This window comes from Nanorana parkeri, unplaced genomic scaffold, assembly GCF_000935625.1.
Source record: "Nanorana parkeri isolate BGI_ZX_2015 unplaced genomic scaffold, ASM93562v1 scaffold758, whole genome shotgun sequence".
Taxonomy (NCBI): Eukaryota; Metazoa; Chordata; class Amphibia; order Anura; family Dicroglossidae; genus Nanorana; species Nanorana parkeri.
In genome coordinates, this window is record NW_017307026.1 from 624,065 (window position 1) to 642,663 (window position 18,599).

General features: G+C 40.9%; 1 protein-coding gene across 1 annotated transcript; it reads right to left on the reverse strand.

Annotated features, from left to right (window-relative positions):
• Positions 1-2,398: 2,398 nt before the first annotated feature.
• LOC108793556 (E3 ubiquitin-protein ligase TRIM39-like) lies at positions 2,399-17,304 on the reverse strand. Its single transcript, XM_018564534.1, has 7 exons — positions 17,272-17,304; positions 13,209-13,630; positions 11,937-12,032; positions 7,551-7,781; positions 6,052-6,128; positions 3,043-3,140; positions 2,399-2,966 (listed from the first exon to the last, which is right to left on the reverse strand). The coding sequence occupies exons 2-7, from the start codon at positions 13,626-13,628 to the stop codon at positions 2,431-2,433; spliced, it is 1,458 nt and encodes a 485-aa protein (XP_018420036.1). The 5' UTR covers positions 13,629-13,630; positions 17,272-17,304; the 3' UTR covers positions 2,399-2,430.
• Between the last annotated feature and the right edge of the window lie 1,295 nt (positions 17,305-18,599).

An 18,599-nucleotide genomic window follows, 5' to 3' on the forward strand; every position in this document is an offset into this window, starting at 1 on the left:
AAATGTTATTAAATACTATTTTAAACTGTGTGTGTGAACTTTATCTATAAACATATGAATTCGCCTGTCATCATATGTATAGTGCAATCAAATAAGTGGTGTCAAAGTGTTGAAACACAAATCAAATAAAAAACAGATTTGTTTTTTACTTGATTTGTGTTTCAACACTTTGACACCACTTGATCTGTTTTTTACTTGATTTGTGTTACAACACTTGGACACCACTTATTTGATTGCACTATACATATGATGATAGGCGGATTCATATGTTTATAGATAAAGTTCACACACAGTTTAAAATAGTATCTAATAACATTTTATTAACTTAGGTTTGAAGAGTCATTTATATTTACATTTTCTGTGCAAAATTTCACATATATTTTACTCACACACTGGATAAATGAAGATGGTTACGCAATTTTGATTTATTTATACAATTGATTCATGGTGTAGAGATTGATGCACATTTTTTAGTTTACACAATCTTTATTAATTAATACAACGGGAGACTCGTAGCGCTGTACTATTCACTAATCACTGTCTGGGGCTTCTTAGCCTGAGTCCTAGCAGCTTGCAGTCAATCCGGTTTTTCCTCTTTGACCTTCCTTCTTCTTTGTCTCTAATTTTTTCTATAGCGCAAAATATTTGTTTTTTCCATTTCTAAAGGTGTGTTTGTTGTTATTTTAAAGATTTGGGTAACGTTTCTCTTTAACAACCAGGTCTTCAAGTTGTTAAATTGAGGCAAATGTTTTACCAAATTACCTTAAATCGATTTCATTCAATTTCCCTGTTGCAGATTTTCCCTCACTTCCTGTCTGGTCCCAGAATAGGAAGTGAGGAAAAATCCTTTCCATCAATCCCTGGATCAAAGTAAAGCTTGAAGTATGGCCTAACGAAATCCATCCAAAATAAGTACTACGAAAAAAAGATTGGCTATAGAAACAATTGAAGTCTTTGATCTCTTTGACAGTACTGGAAAGTGCCTAATGTAAAATATCCACACTTGTTTAGTGCCCATACAGCACTGACATATGCATCAGCACCTACAGAGATTTGTGGTACAAGTAATCAGGAGAACAATAAGCAAACATGTTTGTGATAATATTAATTTATAGGCATGGAGTGGAGGCATCAGAAAGCATGTAGAATTGGTGGTAAAGGCATCATAAAAGGATGTAAGAGTTGAGGTGCAACCATCATGAATGATGCAAGCATGGGGGTGTAACCATTACACAGGATGTAAGAGCGGAGGCCCAGCCAGCATTAGGAATGTACAAGTTACATCAATGTCTGGTTCTTAGAAATATCAATGACAGCTTGAGTTACATTTAAACTTCTTTTCTAATGTTTATAAAATATCTGAAGCCGGCAGTCAGCCTCACTAATTCTGGACAAAGTGACAGTGTCTTTGCAAAGGGACCACCCAGACCCACTGAGGCCCCATTCACATTAAGCGATTCGCAAATTGCGCGATTTTCATTTTGCGTAATACCGCGCGTTTGTCGCGTGATATAGTGCAAATGGTTGCATTGAGCAACCTAGAATAGCGGCAAAATCCGCTCCAAAAAGGGTCCTGCTGTAGCGACGCACGACCCGCGACAGCGACGGACAGAGCCCCATTGGATTGCATTGGAGAGCGATATCGCGCGGTAAATAGCCGCGATATCACGGGAATTACCGCGCGATAAATCGCTCAGTGTGAACGGGGCCTTATACTTACCTTATCTGCTTTTCTCTGCAGCTCCTTCCTCTATCGCAGCTGGTCACCTAATTTTTTTAAAGTTTACGTCTTGATAGGCCTGAGCATTACACGACAAAAAGTGATGCCACCGCTCCACCCAGTGTCCGACACTGGGGATTTTTTCTGCCTTCTGCGACAAGAGAAGGAGCAGTGGGGAAAGGGTAGTATGATTGGGTCAGGGGGGGCCTCATTGCAAAGAGACTGTCACTTTGCCCTGATTGGGCAATGCGACAGTGTCTTTTTAACAATTATCTTCACACAATAAAAACGAGCAGGTAACGTAGATATGTAAAAGGGACACATTTATATTTTAGTATGGATTAAAGCCTTTAAAAAAAATAAAACCCTAGACACCTACAGCTAGGAAATTTGTTGCTCCAACATAAAATGGCAGTAAACACAAAGTGAAAGGAGTAAAATAATAACAATGTATACTTTTTTAATGACCATAAAAGAATATTTTAAAAATCTCACATTGGTAAACAGTGAAGATTACAGTTATATTTCAATCTATATACAGATTACAAGAAAAACTATGGTTTTAAAATACTGAAATAGTAAAAAATGTAAAATCCATTAACTACCATCTATTAAAATGTATTTTTTGCATAAAGATAATCGCCACATAAGTAGAATATGAAAACACAAATCTTTGGTATGTTGGCACCTGCAGCATTGACTAAAAAATTCTAAAAGTTATAATCGTCGTCAAGTCTCAATTCTGTTCCCACAGCCCCTACACAAAAAAATGGAAACATTTTATCATGAGCTTGGAGAGTATTGAATGTGAAAAGGTGTTCAAAACTGACAGCATTGTAAAAAGAAACACAGCCTTCATCAGAGTTTAGAAACACCCCAATTCTTTCAGGGCGTTCTCGAGGATTCAAGAGGCTATCGGGATTGGTGAAGGCATAGTATCGATCCATATACATGCCAAGTAGACCTATTGCCCATATTCCACCATTGGGCTCAATTCTAAATCCCCCTTTGCGGCGCACAGACCATTTAGCAACCCCAATGCTCCAATATATGCCACCTCCCACTTCCACTTCCCAGTAATGCCTCCCTAATTCGAATCCAGCAGTAGCCAAAACACAAGGCTTTGAGTCAAACCTCTCAGGACATGGCACTCGTTTTATGGGATCTTCGACATATTTGACACATTTTCGATTGCAGATAACCAGAAGATTTTGATTGACTGTTTTAAGGTCAAAGGATAATGCAACTAGAAGGAAAAGGAAAAGAAAGTTAGGATTTTAACTTTATAAAAGGAAGCTTTGCACTACATGCAGTAACCTCACCAGTTATGGCCTTGAAAAAGTTTTTGGGTGAATTGCTTCTCTGCTGGTTGCATGTTCTGGGGTCTCCGAACAGAGGATGTACAAATTCAAAATTGGGTCTAAAAAGCAAGTAAGCCCAGTGTTATGTACTCCTCTAAGAGTATAGAACGTGTAGCTCAAGTGACAAAGTGTGCAAAACACAGTTAAGCAAAAGGAAACAAATTAAATCCCAGTTTATATTTTTGTTCTTATTTTTGCTACAGAGGAGGTCCTGAATTATAGAAAAAATGCATTTATCTAAAAATGTAACAAGAATGAATACTGTTTAGGGGCTGGGGAGGGGAATGGGGGTGACAGTGACATTAATGCCTGGTGTTCTGCTCTGAAGAAGTGCTTCTGGAAAGGACAATGTGAGGTGTCATTTACACTGACCTCTATGCTGACCTTTCTGAGGTACTGCTCTCCTAAAATTTCCCTGACAGCACAGTGGTACCCTTAGTTCAATGTAAACCTATGTTCTAATCTACAATAATTAGTAGTTGTCAGAAATTGACACACTATTCAAACCACCAAAATACTGCTTGTGAACTAAACTTCTCAAAAATGACACCCCCTGCTCATGCGATTGGCTCTTTGTATACCCTTGAAGGCTGCACTGAGCTTAAAGTGTCACTAAATGCTGGTTACTATACATATGGCAAGTCTTAAATGTGCCAAAAACACATTCAAATACTGTTGTTATGCATATTCAATCTCCTCTCTGCATGCCCCACGGAGGCTCTTTTGCCTTTTGTGTGTGTGTGTGTGTGTGTGTGCGTGTGAGAAATGGACATATCTTGCAGTTACATGCACTGCTCTGCTTAACCAGTTGACATCCGCGGTGTTAAACCCCCTTCCCATCCAGGCCATTTTTCAGTATTCAGCGCTGCGGTACTTTGACTGACATTTATTCCATCATGCAGCGCTGTACTGAAATGAATTTTATACCCTTTTTTGGGGACAGATAGAGCTTTCTTTTGGTGGTATTTATTCACCACTGGGGGTTTTATTTTTTTACTATATTAAGGAAAAATTACCGAAATTTAAAAAAAAAAACAGTTTCCCCTATATTAAATGATAAAACATTTATTATTACCCAATTTTTTGGTAAAATATAAAAGATGGGGTCACGTCGGGTAAAAAGACACTAAACATGTCAAGCCTTAAAATTGCGTGCGCGCGCGAAACCTCAAAAAACGATAATACCCAAAATTGGCCATAGGCGACGCTTTAAAAGCTGTTACCGCTCATCAGTTTAGTGTTATCAGTGATTGATGGCCCTAAAATGATTGCTCTCACTGCGACGTTCGCGGCGATATGTAACATGTGTAGCGCAATTGTCATTTTTGGATGCTGGGGCACCGGACACGTATTTACGTTTATAGGTGCGTAAACGTGGGGGTGGGGGAGTTAAACATTTTGGGGGGTTTTTTTTCCCACTTTTTTTATATGTGACTTTTATTTTACTTTTTTTAAATTTATATATATATATTTTGCACTTATTGTTATTGCTATTATATAGGGGGATAACAATCCCCCTATATAATAGCAAAGGCACACTGACAGGTCCTCTTTATGGAGACATTAGGGGTCTCTAGGACCCCTAATGTCACCTGTGGACCCCAAAAGAAGCTGATGAAGCAGAGATCTGCTTCATCAGCTTCTTTTCTCTGGCTATAGCAGCCAGATGACTGACAGGTGAATGCGGAAGTGATGTAACACACATCACTTCTGCATTCACAGCCCGGAGGGAGATCAGCAAGGAGCTGATCTCCCGTCCTCTTCCTCCTGACGCCCTCTGAGCCGGTCCCGGGCCGCAGATGGGGCAGCGGATCCCGGGATTGAAGGTGAGGGGTCGGGGGCAAAAAAAGGGCTATGGAGCCACCGATCGTCTATATGTGAAACACCCGGTAACGGGTGTTTGCATTGGTCGGGTCTTTTCTGCCCGTGCGTGCCTGCTAGGGGGCGCGCGCGAGCAGAAAAAAAATGCCGTCTGGAGACGGCAACCCACCAATGCTGCAGTGCCGTCCGTCCGTTTTTTTACAACGGGCGGACGGCAAGTGGTTAAACTAAAACCCCATCTGTCTTTGAACCTGCCTAATCAACTGTGCATGCGTCCCAACATTCTTGCTCTGTTCTTTTACCCGCTGTCACATTAAAGCCCATTGGGAGGTGCTTTGTGGGTGGAGATTTTATGAATGAGCATTTACTTGTGTTTTTGCATGCTGGATGCATCAGCACCAGGATGCATCAAATATGTAGAGCAATACAATTCTGTTTCCATACAGACAATAGTTAATAAATTAACAATATTAAAAAAAAAAAAAAACCCACAATACACAACAGTGTACCAAACCAACAACTGACAAGTCAAATCTGAACTAAATGTCATACCATCATGTTGCTTTATTGCGACATCAAACTCAGGAGTTAAATCTTCAAAATGCATTCATGTACCCTAACTATTAACAGAAATGTAACGCCTGAGTTAGCGTCACTGAGTTGTTGCATAGTACAGAACTATTGCCATAAAAAGTAAGCTGTAAATGATTGAAAAATAAAAATGTAAAGAGAAGTTTACCTGGCTGAAGAAGCTTTAAACTCCTAAAAAAAATGAAGAAAACAGTCAGGCTACAAATGCAGGAAGTGCTTCTGCAACACGTAGTTTCAATGCTTCGGTTTTGAATTGCCCATGGGATACGCATCACTCTAACTGAACCATTTGCAGTATGTGCGAAGCAAGTATACAGAGATCTACTTTTTTTTTTTTTTACATTTAGAGTGGGGAAGGATTACCAACCTTGTCAAGTTTCTATTACTGTCTGTGTCTCTGCTGAGGAGAGTCACCATGTATGCCTGTCCTAACATTGTCACAGGAGGGAAAATCCAAAATTCTAACTTGTCACCTGAAAAGGAATAAGGGAAGTCTTCCAACAAGAACACTTGAGACAACTGTGTGAAATACGATTACCCTTACTTCAGAGAGATTACATTTCACTTACTACGTTGTGTCTCAGGGACAGGGAGTAGATTGAAGTAAAATCGAAATATCCCCAAAGGGACACAGACTGCACAAAAACCCAAAAAAGGAGGGTTTTAACTTTTCCATACGCTATCCAAAAATGTTTTGGTTTTAGATAAACTAAACTAGAACACAAAAACAAGGAGGACACTAAAGCTGGCCATTCACTAATATTTTCTTTGTTCAACCTGCAGGCTGAACAAAGAAAATAATACAGATTCCTCCATCAACGTTTACGAGCATTGATTGAGGAATCTCCCGCTGTCTTCATTGTATTATGGCAGTGGCCGCCGGCTGTTGTCAGAATACCCGAATAGAGCCAGCAGCTCATTGGCTACCGGCTCTGTTTGAAGATTTTCCGACCGACTCCTTTGGCAAGCTGATTGAGGGATGCCATACAAAAGCGGGCTCACTGTGCAAATCAAGAATTGGCCGAAATTTGCATAGTGTATGGCCAGCTTAAGACTTTAAAGCTGCAAAATCAGGCAAGGTTTTTGCAGCTCACACAGTAGATACAGATCCTTCCCATCTACAACCCAATCCTACAAAAGGTCAAGAGAACTACACAGACACTTCAAAAATAAATACAAAAAGACAAACTCTACAAAATGAATCCAATAACCCCGAATATATTGGGAATATACAGCGACTGTCCTAAAATTGTACTAAATAACCTGAATATTCTTTCTGGCAACCTAAAAACAGCAAATATCATGTTGATGAATAGATCAGCAGAAAAACATTCACAAGAAAGACATTTTAGTTGAAGATCTTTTACTCTAGTTTTCTGACAATTGTAGTAGTGTTCAAGTTGCGAGACATAGAAATACACAAGTACAGCCCTTGATATCACCAAAGTGCCCAATTTTTTAGGAAAAACACTGAGGCGGCAATTCTTGATCTCTCCTTGTAGAAATGCTATTTTTTTCCTGGCTGTTATGCTGCTCCTCCTGATTCATAAATTTGTATTACTGTCCTGGAATAAGAGTACAGAAATAGGATTTAACATTTTACTTTTTGTTATGATCTGTATACTTGTGCTGGAAACGTCTCTTACTGAAGCTAGTGAGTCAGCATAAAAGTAAATTAACTAGTATTGCAATGGTAACCCCTATATTTCTCTAATGCCACAAAGTGAAAACATTGACAATCAACACCACTCTTACCTAAGAGTAAACATCTCATTCTGGATCCCCACATAATCTTGTGGAAGGATGTGGTCGGGACCTCCTGTGGCTCACAACATATTGCTATAGCTACATAAAGCCTGGCAAAGTAATTTGAGAGCAAGAGGAGCTGCATCCTCCTCCTCTATGCCTGTAGGCTGCAGAGTGAAAACGGTGCATCCATATGTTTCTCTTGGGTTGGGCACTAGTGTGCTATTTAATGAGAAGATGGTTTACCATCCAAGACAGACTGTCTGAAAACAATGGGTTGAAAACACATCAGAATCCCCAGCATTCCTCACCTGGTAACTTTGGCTCAATAAAGGGCGAGCATTTTCTTCAAGGTCAGCAATTGTTTTTTGGGTAGATGACAGCTGTGTGTTTAGCCTGGATATGCTGTCTTTATGTTTCTGCAGAATGGTTTTTTGCATGTTTTCCAAGCGATTGTTAATGTGTTTTTCTTGATCGGCCAAAAGTTGTCGCAGTGATTCAAATTCTGCAGCCACCATTTTACGTTTCTGCACAACTTCATCCTGAAAGGGAAAATAAAAGCTACATATAAATTAAAAGTCAGTCTCACTTCTATATGTTTCCTTAATGTGTGTTCATTAAATCATACATATAACATTTAAAGCTGAACTCAAGCCTTACCTTCCATTTTGCACAGTTGTACAGGTTCCTCTACTTTATGGATATTGCTTACTCTGATTTTACTGCACACTGTCAGCTTCTCATAGTCTACCATTACTAGCAGCAGCAAGTTAGGTAGAGTTCGTCTAATTTCCTGGTTGGACAATGTGTAGCATCATCTATCTCTTTCCCCCCAGACACACTGTCCCTGGCTGGCCCATTCATTCACTGGGTTCCAGGTCTTTCAATCATGGTTAAATAGCATGAATGCATATCATTTGAATGTAACATACAATTTACAGTTAGAAAAGTACTCGTTACAATACTAGGTATCAGAACAAAAAGCATAAATCATTGAGTTTGAGGAAGGGGAAAGGAAAGCACAGGAAGGAAATATTAGTGTGAGTGAAAGTGTAAAAAGTGATAAGGATAGAAAAGAAAGGGGTGGATTTCAAGCCAATTCGACTAACTCCCCGGAGGGGTCTGGTGTGCCTTTTTTTTAGAACTACCCCCAAACTTACAAGTAAAAAAATGTGCAGACATGTTGAGAGTGTATAGACAGAGGGGAGAAAGAAGTGAAAACATTGCCCCAGATGACACAAAGGAGAACAAATATAGATCAATACTTATTCAAAAGTATGCGAGTAAATTTTAGGTTATAAAACCAAGTCAAAATGAATTATCTAGGAAAAGGAGGTGATAACCAAAGGACTTACATTTTGTCCAGAGGCAAAGTTGGACAAAGTTTAAATTAAAAACATATTATTTGGTCGCTAGAAAGCTATCGTTAAAACAAATTTGACGCAAGGATGAGTCATACTGGAGTGGTTCAAATAAGCAATAGAGTGAATATACTAGAAGAGACTTTAGAGTCCTACAAGATTCATATCTCACCCAAATCTACCACCTTCCCATCCTTGTCACAGAACATTAACCCTTTCGCTGCCAAGGACGTATGGCATACGGACCTACAAAAGTGCTTCCAGCTGGCCAGGTCAGTATGCCATACGGACCTGGCATTTACAGTTCTACTATAAGCTGATGGTCGCTTTAGCGACCATCAGCTTATAGTATAACTGTTCAGCAGACTGTCCCCTTTAAATTAATAGCTGTCATCAGCGGCTCAGAAGCCGCTGATGACCGCTATTATCAAAAATACCGAATTTAGTATCACCATCTTTTTATTCTACCGGGCCTGCGCTTTCAGAAAATATATGGTTTGGGGGGTCTTTTACAAACGCTAGCAACGCAGCAGTTGAAAATCAAATCAATAGGAAAAAATTGCAGAAAATTCAAAAATGGCTTGGCCAGCTGATTTGAAAAATGTTCGAGGGCTTGGCAGCGAAAGGGTTAATATTTAGATTTTCATGAGAGAATTAAGTGTAGAAATTATGAGCACTGATTCCATAGAATTAGGAATAATAATAATCTCATGTCCAAACAAAAAACAGCTTTACAGAAATTGGAACAGAAACAATGACTGGTAATTAAACCCATCTGACAAGGGTGGGAATGTGGTTATGACAAATGGGCAATATGAGGAAAAGGATATGAAAATAATAAATAATTCTGATTGGTACAAAAAAGTACCATAATCAACAATTGAGATCTCAAAAGGAACTATTTGGTATCATTGATGACGCTTATTGAGAAATCTACGGTGGAGTTTCTCAAAGTGGTGCATCTAAGAACACCGGTAATTTTATGTTATGCCAAAGGTCCACAAAGATACACAGAGGCCAACGTGAAGACCTATTGTTTCTGGATGAAAAATCAGCCTATATGTGGATTTCTTTTAAAACCTCATGTTGAGACTTTACCATCTTTTGTTTAAGACACACCACACCTTATATCCATAATTAAAGAACTGGGGGTTCCCAGTTGAAGGATACAACCTCTGACCAACTATGCCACTATGTGGGATATTGGAATTTGGCAGTACCAGTAGCTAGACAAGTGATTTCTGAATGTCACAGTTCAGTTGTTACAAGCTGTTACTTGTATTTCCACAAGTATGTGCAGACCTCTTACCCCTGGTTCTAGTGGCATGCAGGCCTGTGCTGTTACTTGTAGTCCTCCGGACATGTGCTCTGTTCCTAACTTGCTCTTGCAATAGACTGGCAGCTTTAGGCGTCGGCCAACCTCTCCTGCCGATTCTTATGCAGCTTCTCAGCAAATCCTGTGGTTCCTCCCTCTTTTTTACTCTATTCTAACCCAGTGCAGCGCACGGCACACTGCCCGAGCAACGCTTTTCTAACCTTGATGCCGAGCCCCATTTGCTGTTGAAGCTCAATTCCTACAAGTTTACCTGTCTACTGACCTTTGGCTTGTCCCTGGAAATCCCAGTGTTCAGTCTGTCCCTGGAAATCCTTGTCTTCACTCTGCCCTGAACTTTGGCTTGTCCCTGGAAATCCCAGTGTTCAGTCTGTCCCTGGAAATCCTTGTCTTCACTCTGCCATGAACTTTGGCTTGTCCCTGGAAATCCCAGTCTTCAGTCTGACCCTATCCGTCAGATTGTCCCTGGAAATCCTAATCAAAGGTCAGGGACAGGCAGAAGACTTGTCTGTCATATGCATGTCCGCAAACTGTCCGGTACTGTGGCCTTGTTAACCACTGTCAGCGGAGTTGGGTGGACCAGGGGTCAGCACGCAGCAAAATCCACCTCCACCTCAGGGGAAGACCGGCTGGCCCTTAGACCCCACGCTACTTACTCATCTTTGCAGCACTCTGCCTAGTACTTGGACTTCCAGCTGAACCCGACTTCCACTAGCCTCTTAATCTCCTGTCTCTGCTAGAACATGGCTGGTGATATTCTGCATTGCCCTGTATAATGTACTATTGCTGGGATGTGCTGTATTCCTCTATAGCTGGTGATATTCTGCATTGCACTGTATAATGTACTATTGCTGGGATGTGTTGTATTCCTCTATAGCTGGTGGTATTCTGCATTGCGCTGTATAGAGGAATAAAACACATCCCAGCAATAGTACATTATACAGTGCAATGCAGAATACCACCAGCTATAGAGGAGTACAACAAATCCCAGCAATAATACTTTATAGTATATTGTATTATTGCTGGGACTTGTTGTATTCCTCTATAGCTGGCGGTAGTCTGCATTGCACTGTATAATGTACTATTGCTGGGATTTGTAGTCCTCTATACAGTGCAATGCAGAATACCACAAGCTATAGAGGAATACAACAAATTCCAGCAATACATTATACATACAGGGGGGAATTTATTAAAACTGGAGCAGACAAAATCTGGAGCAGCTGTGCATGACAACCAATCAGCTTCCCTCTTTCATTTTCAAACCTTAACTAAACAAACTGAAGAGAGAATCTGATTGGTTGCCCGAGGCAACTGCTCCAGATTTTGTCTGCTGCAGTTTTGATAAATTCTCCTCACAGTGTATAATAGACACTCAGAGGAATACAAACCCCGCTATCCCAGCAATACATTATAGAGCACCATGTGGTGGAAAGTGCAGGCCCACCTGAGCAGTCTTCCAGCAACTTGCTCCTGAGATCAGGCCTGTCTGTCGACAGCTATTGTCCCCCCACTCCTGCTCCTCCTTGCTACTTCTTCTCCCCGCGTCCCTGTGCTGATCGTGGATGTGGGGAGGGGGCCTGGCAGCAGCGAGCGTGAGGTGGGGAGAGAGTACGGGGTGCGACGTGCGTGGAGCCACAAACAGGGGCAACTAATCGAAAGCCGATTAATCGATGATTGACAAAGTTTTTCATCATCAATTATAATCATAATCGACTTAGTCGATTACCTGTTACAGCTCTATTCTCATTACCGATTCACTGGTTGCAGCCCTAACTGTGACATCTGTAAGGTAATGGTAAGGGAAGATTGGCACTGTTTGTTTGTTTTTTTAAAAGGGAGGGGCTAAAAATAAAAAATCCTAAAAAGATTTTAAAAATATATTTTTCCCTGCTACTCATTACATCAAATATATTTTAGCTAAATGTAAACTTTAAAAAAAGCCTAACTAAAGCCGTACAAACTAGCACAGTACTATTACTATAAAACCATTACAGAAGACGCACCTGAAGTTTTAAAGCTGTTTCTTCTTCTTCACCTTTGATTTTTTTTATATCTGCTACTTTATTTCTTAATGCTATCAGACGTTCCTGAATGTCCACCTGTATTGGAAAATAAATGTACACCAGATTTAAATATATATTAGAGATAGAAAAGCCCTCAGAAATGAACTCTGACTAAACCTGACATTTCAGCTAGGTCTGGCTGCTGGCATACTAAATTGCACTGTAGCTTTTAGACCTCTTGGGGACTTCAAGGGGAAAGATGGTAGACACAACAAATGAGTGTCTACCTACAAACATATGCTAAAACTTTAACATGGCCTTGTAGGGGGCAGCTGGGAAAGAAACCACTGGAGTCAGTGGGACATTTAAATTGCACTGTGCTAAAGGTGCTAAAAGCAGTGCAATCTTTTTTCACATTATAGAAGTAGTGATCAATACCTAAGCACATCAACTGGGTACTTAGGTTTAGGGTAAGGTGCAGATCACCTTTTTGTATTTACAGTGGGACATTTAATCTACAAGCATCAAAACGAGTATTTTAGCTTTGGAGGAGATGGCCTTTAACAGTAACTACAATTCAAGCAAAATGACTGAGCATTTGCCACAGATGCAGCAGCTGCACAAAAAGTCAGCTCCACAAATTAAAAACACACACAAAGGTTTAACTAAATCAGTTGCACCACTTAGTTGGCTGTGGAACAATTTGGAATACTTGTGCACCTGCTTATCAAATCTATATTTACAGTGGTGATAGTAATTTTATTGTGAAAGGTTCTCTTAATGAAGACCCCTAATGACTACTACTGTGCCTAATTTGACAGACCTGACAGCTCTGAACCTTATGGTTTCATTCATAACAGTGGGGATTGAGAAACAAGAGGTTCTCAGTCTCCTCTATGCTAACCATCCTGTTTGCCATGGGGGTAGGGGGACTAAATTTGCAAGTTATATGCCGACTCCTAAGACAAACTTGTGGCAATAGCAGCCGTGAGCTTGTCTACATCCCATTACTGCCTTGTCATAATTTGTACAGTGGAGGTAGTAAAAGGGTTAAAGCCCAACTCCTGGGAATTTATTTTTATAATAAATAATATGGGCACCCAGTCAGTCATGAAAACAAACCTCCCCCCAAAAAAAGCAGCTTATGCTTTCTTAGAACACTGAGCTTTATCAGCGTTGGATAATCCTCTGCTGAATGTTTACCAATGAAAAGGCCACTTTCAAATTCTACCTTATCCAACGACATTTCCTTTTGCTTATAACATATTTCACCTGAAATTCTCTGGTTGTCTCCTCCACTGGCATTACAACATGGCTCCTGTGGTCCACAGATTCCCTGCAGATGACACAAATTTCTTCTCCATCAACTTGACAATAAAACTTTAGTGGCTCCTGGTGTTTTCTACACTGCTTTTTACGTTTTTCATTTGCTTCAGTAAAAAGCATACGGTTTGAAATTTCCAACACATTCTCCAGAGGGCGGTTGGGTCTCAAAAACTTCCACTTGGATGTCTTTCGACAATGAGGGCATGGAAAATTGCTCCGAATACCTCTCCATGTTTGGATAATGCAGGCTCTACAAAAGCAGTGACCACATTCTATTGAAACTGGGTCTTTAAAATGATCCAGGCATATAGCACAGGTGACTTCATCCTGCAACTCCCTAACAGGGTCGCTAATTGCGAGAGCCATTCCTGTGAAAAAAAATAAAAATATTTTAACTTTAAACATTTATCAAGACTTAAAAGGTCATGAAAATGACAAAACATGAAAGATCCAATCACATTTGTGTGGTACGATAGCATGTGTTACATCATTCAAAATGAATGGGCTTCAAAACACATCACGTTTAAAATATCACAAGACCCTTTTTTTCCTAACGCAACGCAAAAATGTGAGTTGTCCATGTTGTGGGGCATTGCTTTAGTGCGTTGGGGTGCCACTCAAAATGAATAGTACTGTGATGCATGTTTCATGGATGTACGTTACATGGAACTGTGAATTTACTCTAAAGTTAAACATTGCTTTGCCCATCAGGTTCACTTTAATCCTCTACCCACAACATATTCACCAGTGTTTTACTCAGGGCTATGGACTCTTTCCACAGGACAGTGCTGGTGCTTGGCCCAGTACAGTCACATGGAGTAATGGTGCCTGTGAATTTCAGCCAGTTGTTGGAGAACTGGCCGAAATTCGCACAGTGTGTGCCGCTGTCCACACCCTTTCGGTCGGCGTCCCTCGATCAGCTGTTTGAGGGAGCCGGGAGGAAAATTTTCGTACAATAGGAGCTGGCAGCCAAAGAGCTATCTGTTCTCGTTGGATATTTTGACATCGGCCACTGTCAAAATACAACGCAAGCAGCAGGATTCCTCGATCGACACACTCCTAAGGGTTGATGGAGGAATCTTCTCTATTTTTCTCGTTTAGCCCACGGGTTGGCCAGCTTAAGTCACATGCTCCTCCATACCTGGAAGTATGGATATTTTCTTTGCTCCAATCAGGTGAGAGGAATGGCAGGAGAGTGAAGGAAAAGTGACTATATGCTGCTGGGGTCCTGGGGAGGGAGAAGTAAAGAAAACCTGTTTCTGTGCTTTCCACATCCACAGCATGTCTATACCAATATCCTTAAAAAATAAAAATAAATAAAAGTTGGTAAATTATGTTTTGTAAGTACTAAATGCCTGGGTCTCATGCTTAAAGACCATAACCAGGCAAAACGTAAAATTACATTTGCTTTGTTGGGCATTTAAAAAAAAAAAAAATAATGCTTTAGTGACCCAAGTCCACTATGCAGGTCTGTCGCCATCCCCATTTCCGGGTGCGGAGACATGGTATTCCAGCACTGCAGATATGCCCACACCAGTTGTCTGCCCCTACTGATACCTCTTCTGGATGCTCAGAGGACTCCACCACTAGAAAGCCAATAGGAAGTGGTCACGTCACACAGGCAGTGACATGGACCTCCAAGGAGGACCCCGCCTACTGAAGTAGGGAAAAGACTTGGCAACAGAACACCACATGACAATGGATTTGGGTGAGTAAAAAGGGCATTTAGGTAGAGGGGTTTTTTTTTTTTTTTAAATTACAGCGAGGGGGAACATGTCAGGCAGGCATCTGGATAGAGTGGAACACATATCCCCAAACCAGGACCAAGAGTAACGTATGCATCAAGGATCATTTTAGATACGCATTCTGCTTTCCACAACTGACTATCTAGAATCATATGGGATGTGGGAATGGGTAAAGCTTAGCTAGCATGCGTAGGTGCTGACTTCTTCTAGCAGTTTGTGATCTTCAGAGATACATAAATGCATCACAACATATACATCAGTATTTATCACCCCTGGGACTGAATACAGTACAATCAAGCAGGTATGTAAAGGAAAAGGTTTACTAATAGGCACAACTACTACTCTGCCCTGTATATTAATTACAATCACTTTTACTGGGCTGTAATAGTGCAATTCTAAGGCTTGACATGTTTGATATCGATTTACCCAACGCAACCCCATATTATATATTTTACTTAAAAAAAATACGGTATTGTGTGCACTAAAATTCATTTTGGTGTATCTTTTCCTGAAAATATAGATTTGAAAAACATTTGGGCATATATCATGCAACATACAAAACTGCAACTTATAAAATATATAATTGTTTGGGGGTTTAACAGATTTTCCAGCACAAAATGAATAAAGATTGTGTGATAAATCCAATAATTTATGTATAGTTTTGTATGGATTGGTGACGATTAAAACTCACTTAGGGCCCGTTCACACCAAACCTAGCATCGGTTTTTCAATGGATGTCAATGATCGCCAGCGGAAGGTAACCTGAAAAATGTATGGGTGTGAATGGGACCACTTCACAACGCTCCATTCCACTGTGTTGCAATGTGCGGAAATTTTTGTTTTAGAGCATGGAATACTTTTTTCACTGCAACATGACAAAAACGGATGCAATCAGAAGGGTTTGATTTTGTTGTGAACGGAACCTTGGAGAGATTTACTCCCAACCTTATGTCCTGCTGACAATGATTTCAGCAGACAGAAAAAATAGGGAATCGATAATACAAAATCACCTGCACTCCATACAGCGTACAGACCTTGGATGAGAGGTTGTTGCTTGAAGTGACAACACGGATGGTCACCAGCATTCCATGATATGTGCAAGAAGTAAAGCACTTTTTATTCAATCGTCACATGAAGAAGGGACCCTGCGTGGCCCCGAAACGTTGGCTGTTTGACGCATGTGACGATTGAATAAAAAGTGCTTTACTTCTTGCACATATCGAGTGCTGTTGACTAGTGATGGGCTCGGGCGTGTTCACAGCTCCATGTGCCGAGCCTGCCAGGAAGCTGACAGCGCCAATCACAGGCACGGAGACATTTCCTGATCTCTGCAGCTGCGGACCAGGATAATGTCTCAGTACCTGCAATTGGCGCTGCGGCGCTGTCAGCTTCCTGGCGGGCTCGGCACGTAGAGCTGCGAACACGCCCGAGCCCATCACTACTGGTGACTTCTATCATAGAAAAAATAGGGACACACACAGAAATAAAAATCTGATAGGAGATCCTGCCTTCCCCTACAGAAAGAACATAATTTTCTTTTAATTTCTGTTTGTGTTGCTGATGAAAAACTCCCCTCACTTCCTGTCTAGTAAAACTACAGTGCAAATCTAACACGAGTATTAACCCTTCACCACTCTATCCAAAACAAAGGAAAAAAGATTTGACTGGACATATACATCAGCCTCAAAGTGTAAAACTTCTGTCCAGCTTATAGCTCAGTGTTTCTCAACCTTTCTACAGTCATGGTACCCTTTCAAAGTATGCAAAATACCACAATGAAAAATTAAATAAATGTAAAAAATAAAATAAAAATGCTGTGAGCCCTCCCTTCAAATCACCCCCCTCCGCACCAGGAGCCTGCCTGCCTGCACCATGGAAAGGCAAAACATAGTCTGTGTGAATATTCCCATGCTCCATCTACTGGCAGTTATGCCATGCAAACAACATTCACCCAGCTTTACAGTGGGCATACGTTTTTGTCATCAGCCCCTTTAAGTTGAGCTTTCCATATTGTACAAGCCCCTAGATTGTAGGTTTCCATAAACCTCAGAGAGGAAATTGTGAAAGCAATGTGCATGTACTGAGTCACTGACACCTTATAGGATCTGCTAACACTCATTTTGTGTTGCATTTTCTGACAGGTTCACTTTAAAGCCGGTTAAAGGCTTCTAAGCGTCTCCTTGCCTGGCCAGGCCGCAATAAAACGTTAAATGGCGGCACACAACTAGTTAAAACAAAGCCAGAAGCACAGTACGTGTTCTTACAGCAGCAGCACACTTCCGCACACCAAGGTCTCCGAGCGCCAAAGCAAACCTGAACCGGAAGTTGGACGCTCCAAACTGTATTGTCCTAAGACCTGCTTCCACCAATCAGCGTCCGGTTCACATACAGCCAATGGTCACGCCCTTCTCACGGATCTCAAGCTTAACCCTTTCTCTGCCTACTCGTTCACTCACACATGTTCAAATGTGCATTTAAAAAAAAAAATAAAAAGCGTACCTAAAACCCCACAAGAGTATATATATTCTGAAAGCAGAGGACCTGTAGATTACAATGATGGCAGTTGAAATGTTTTCTGCCTCAGAATATTTGTTTCTCACATCTAATTTTTTAGCAAAAAAATATGCTGGAATAAATTCTAGTTCATGCAAACACAATATAATCTCCAATTTGTCTCCTGAGTCCTGAATATAAAATCGGACGCTGTGTTCAGTAATTTAATAAACCCAATATATATAGCCTCAGCATTGTGCATGCCTGTGAAATGTTGACAAAGTACAAAAAAACAAAATATTCAATAGTCAATGCTTTAAAACCCTTTGCAGCTCATGTGTGGAGAACTTGGACCACAGCGAGAGCACACTAAGACTAAGGTCACAGCTAGGGTTGCCACCTGTCCAGGATTGACCTGGACAGTCCGGGTCTCATGGCAGCAGAAACCCAGACACAAGATGTCAGGCAGACAGGGGCAACCAAAATTAAAATAGGGGCTACCGGCCCGCCACTGAAAATAGTCTCAACTGTAATATTTACAAATTAATGGGTGGCGCTATTTACATATGAATAAGATGCGGCTCATTCTCCCCAAAAAATGTCCGTGCGTCGCTAGAGTGTTCGGTTTTCGCTTGAAGAAAAGGTGGCAACCCTAGTCACAGCCAGTACAGAACTACAAGTCAAAGCAGTCCCAGTATCCAGAAGGCAGCACACAGTCAATAGGGAGCTATTGACTGTCCCAGTGATTCTATGCTGTTTCTTTAAATTCCTTCTCATCTTGGGGCCCATTCACATTATTGCCACAGAGGGCCATACACGCGTGTGTTTATGTGTCCGGGAGTCATAGGTGTACCATGCAGCCGCAGCCAGCTGCAAAAAAACAGTGACAGGCTGACAGAGATGAAGGGCTGTATGGATCTTCCTGCACATCCATGCTTTAAATTTGCACAGGAATGCATGGTCCTGGAAACAACTATGTCTCTGTCCAAGACCACCAAGTTTTCGTCCCTTTACGGATGGAAACAGTCAGATATGTAGGAATATCCATACAGTTGCTGCATCTTTCAGCCTATCAATGTTTACATGTCACACCTGGGAC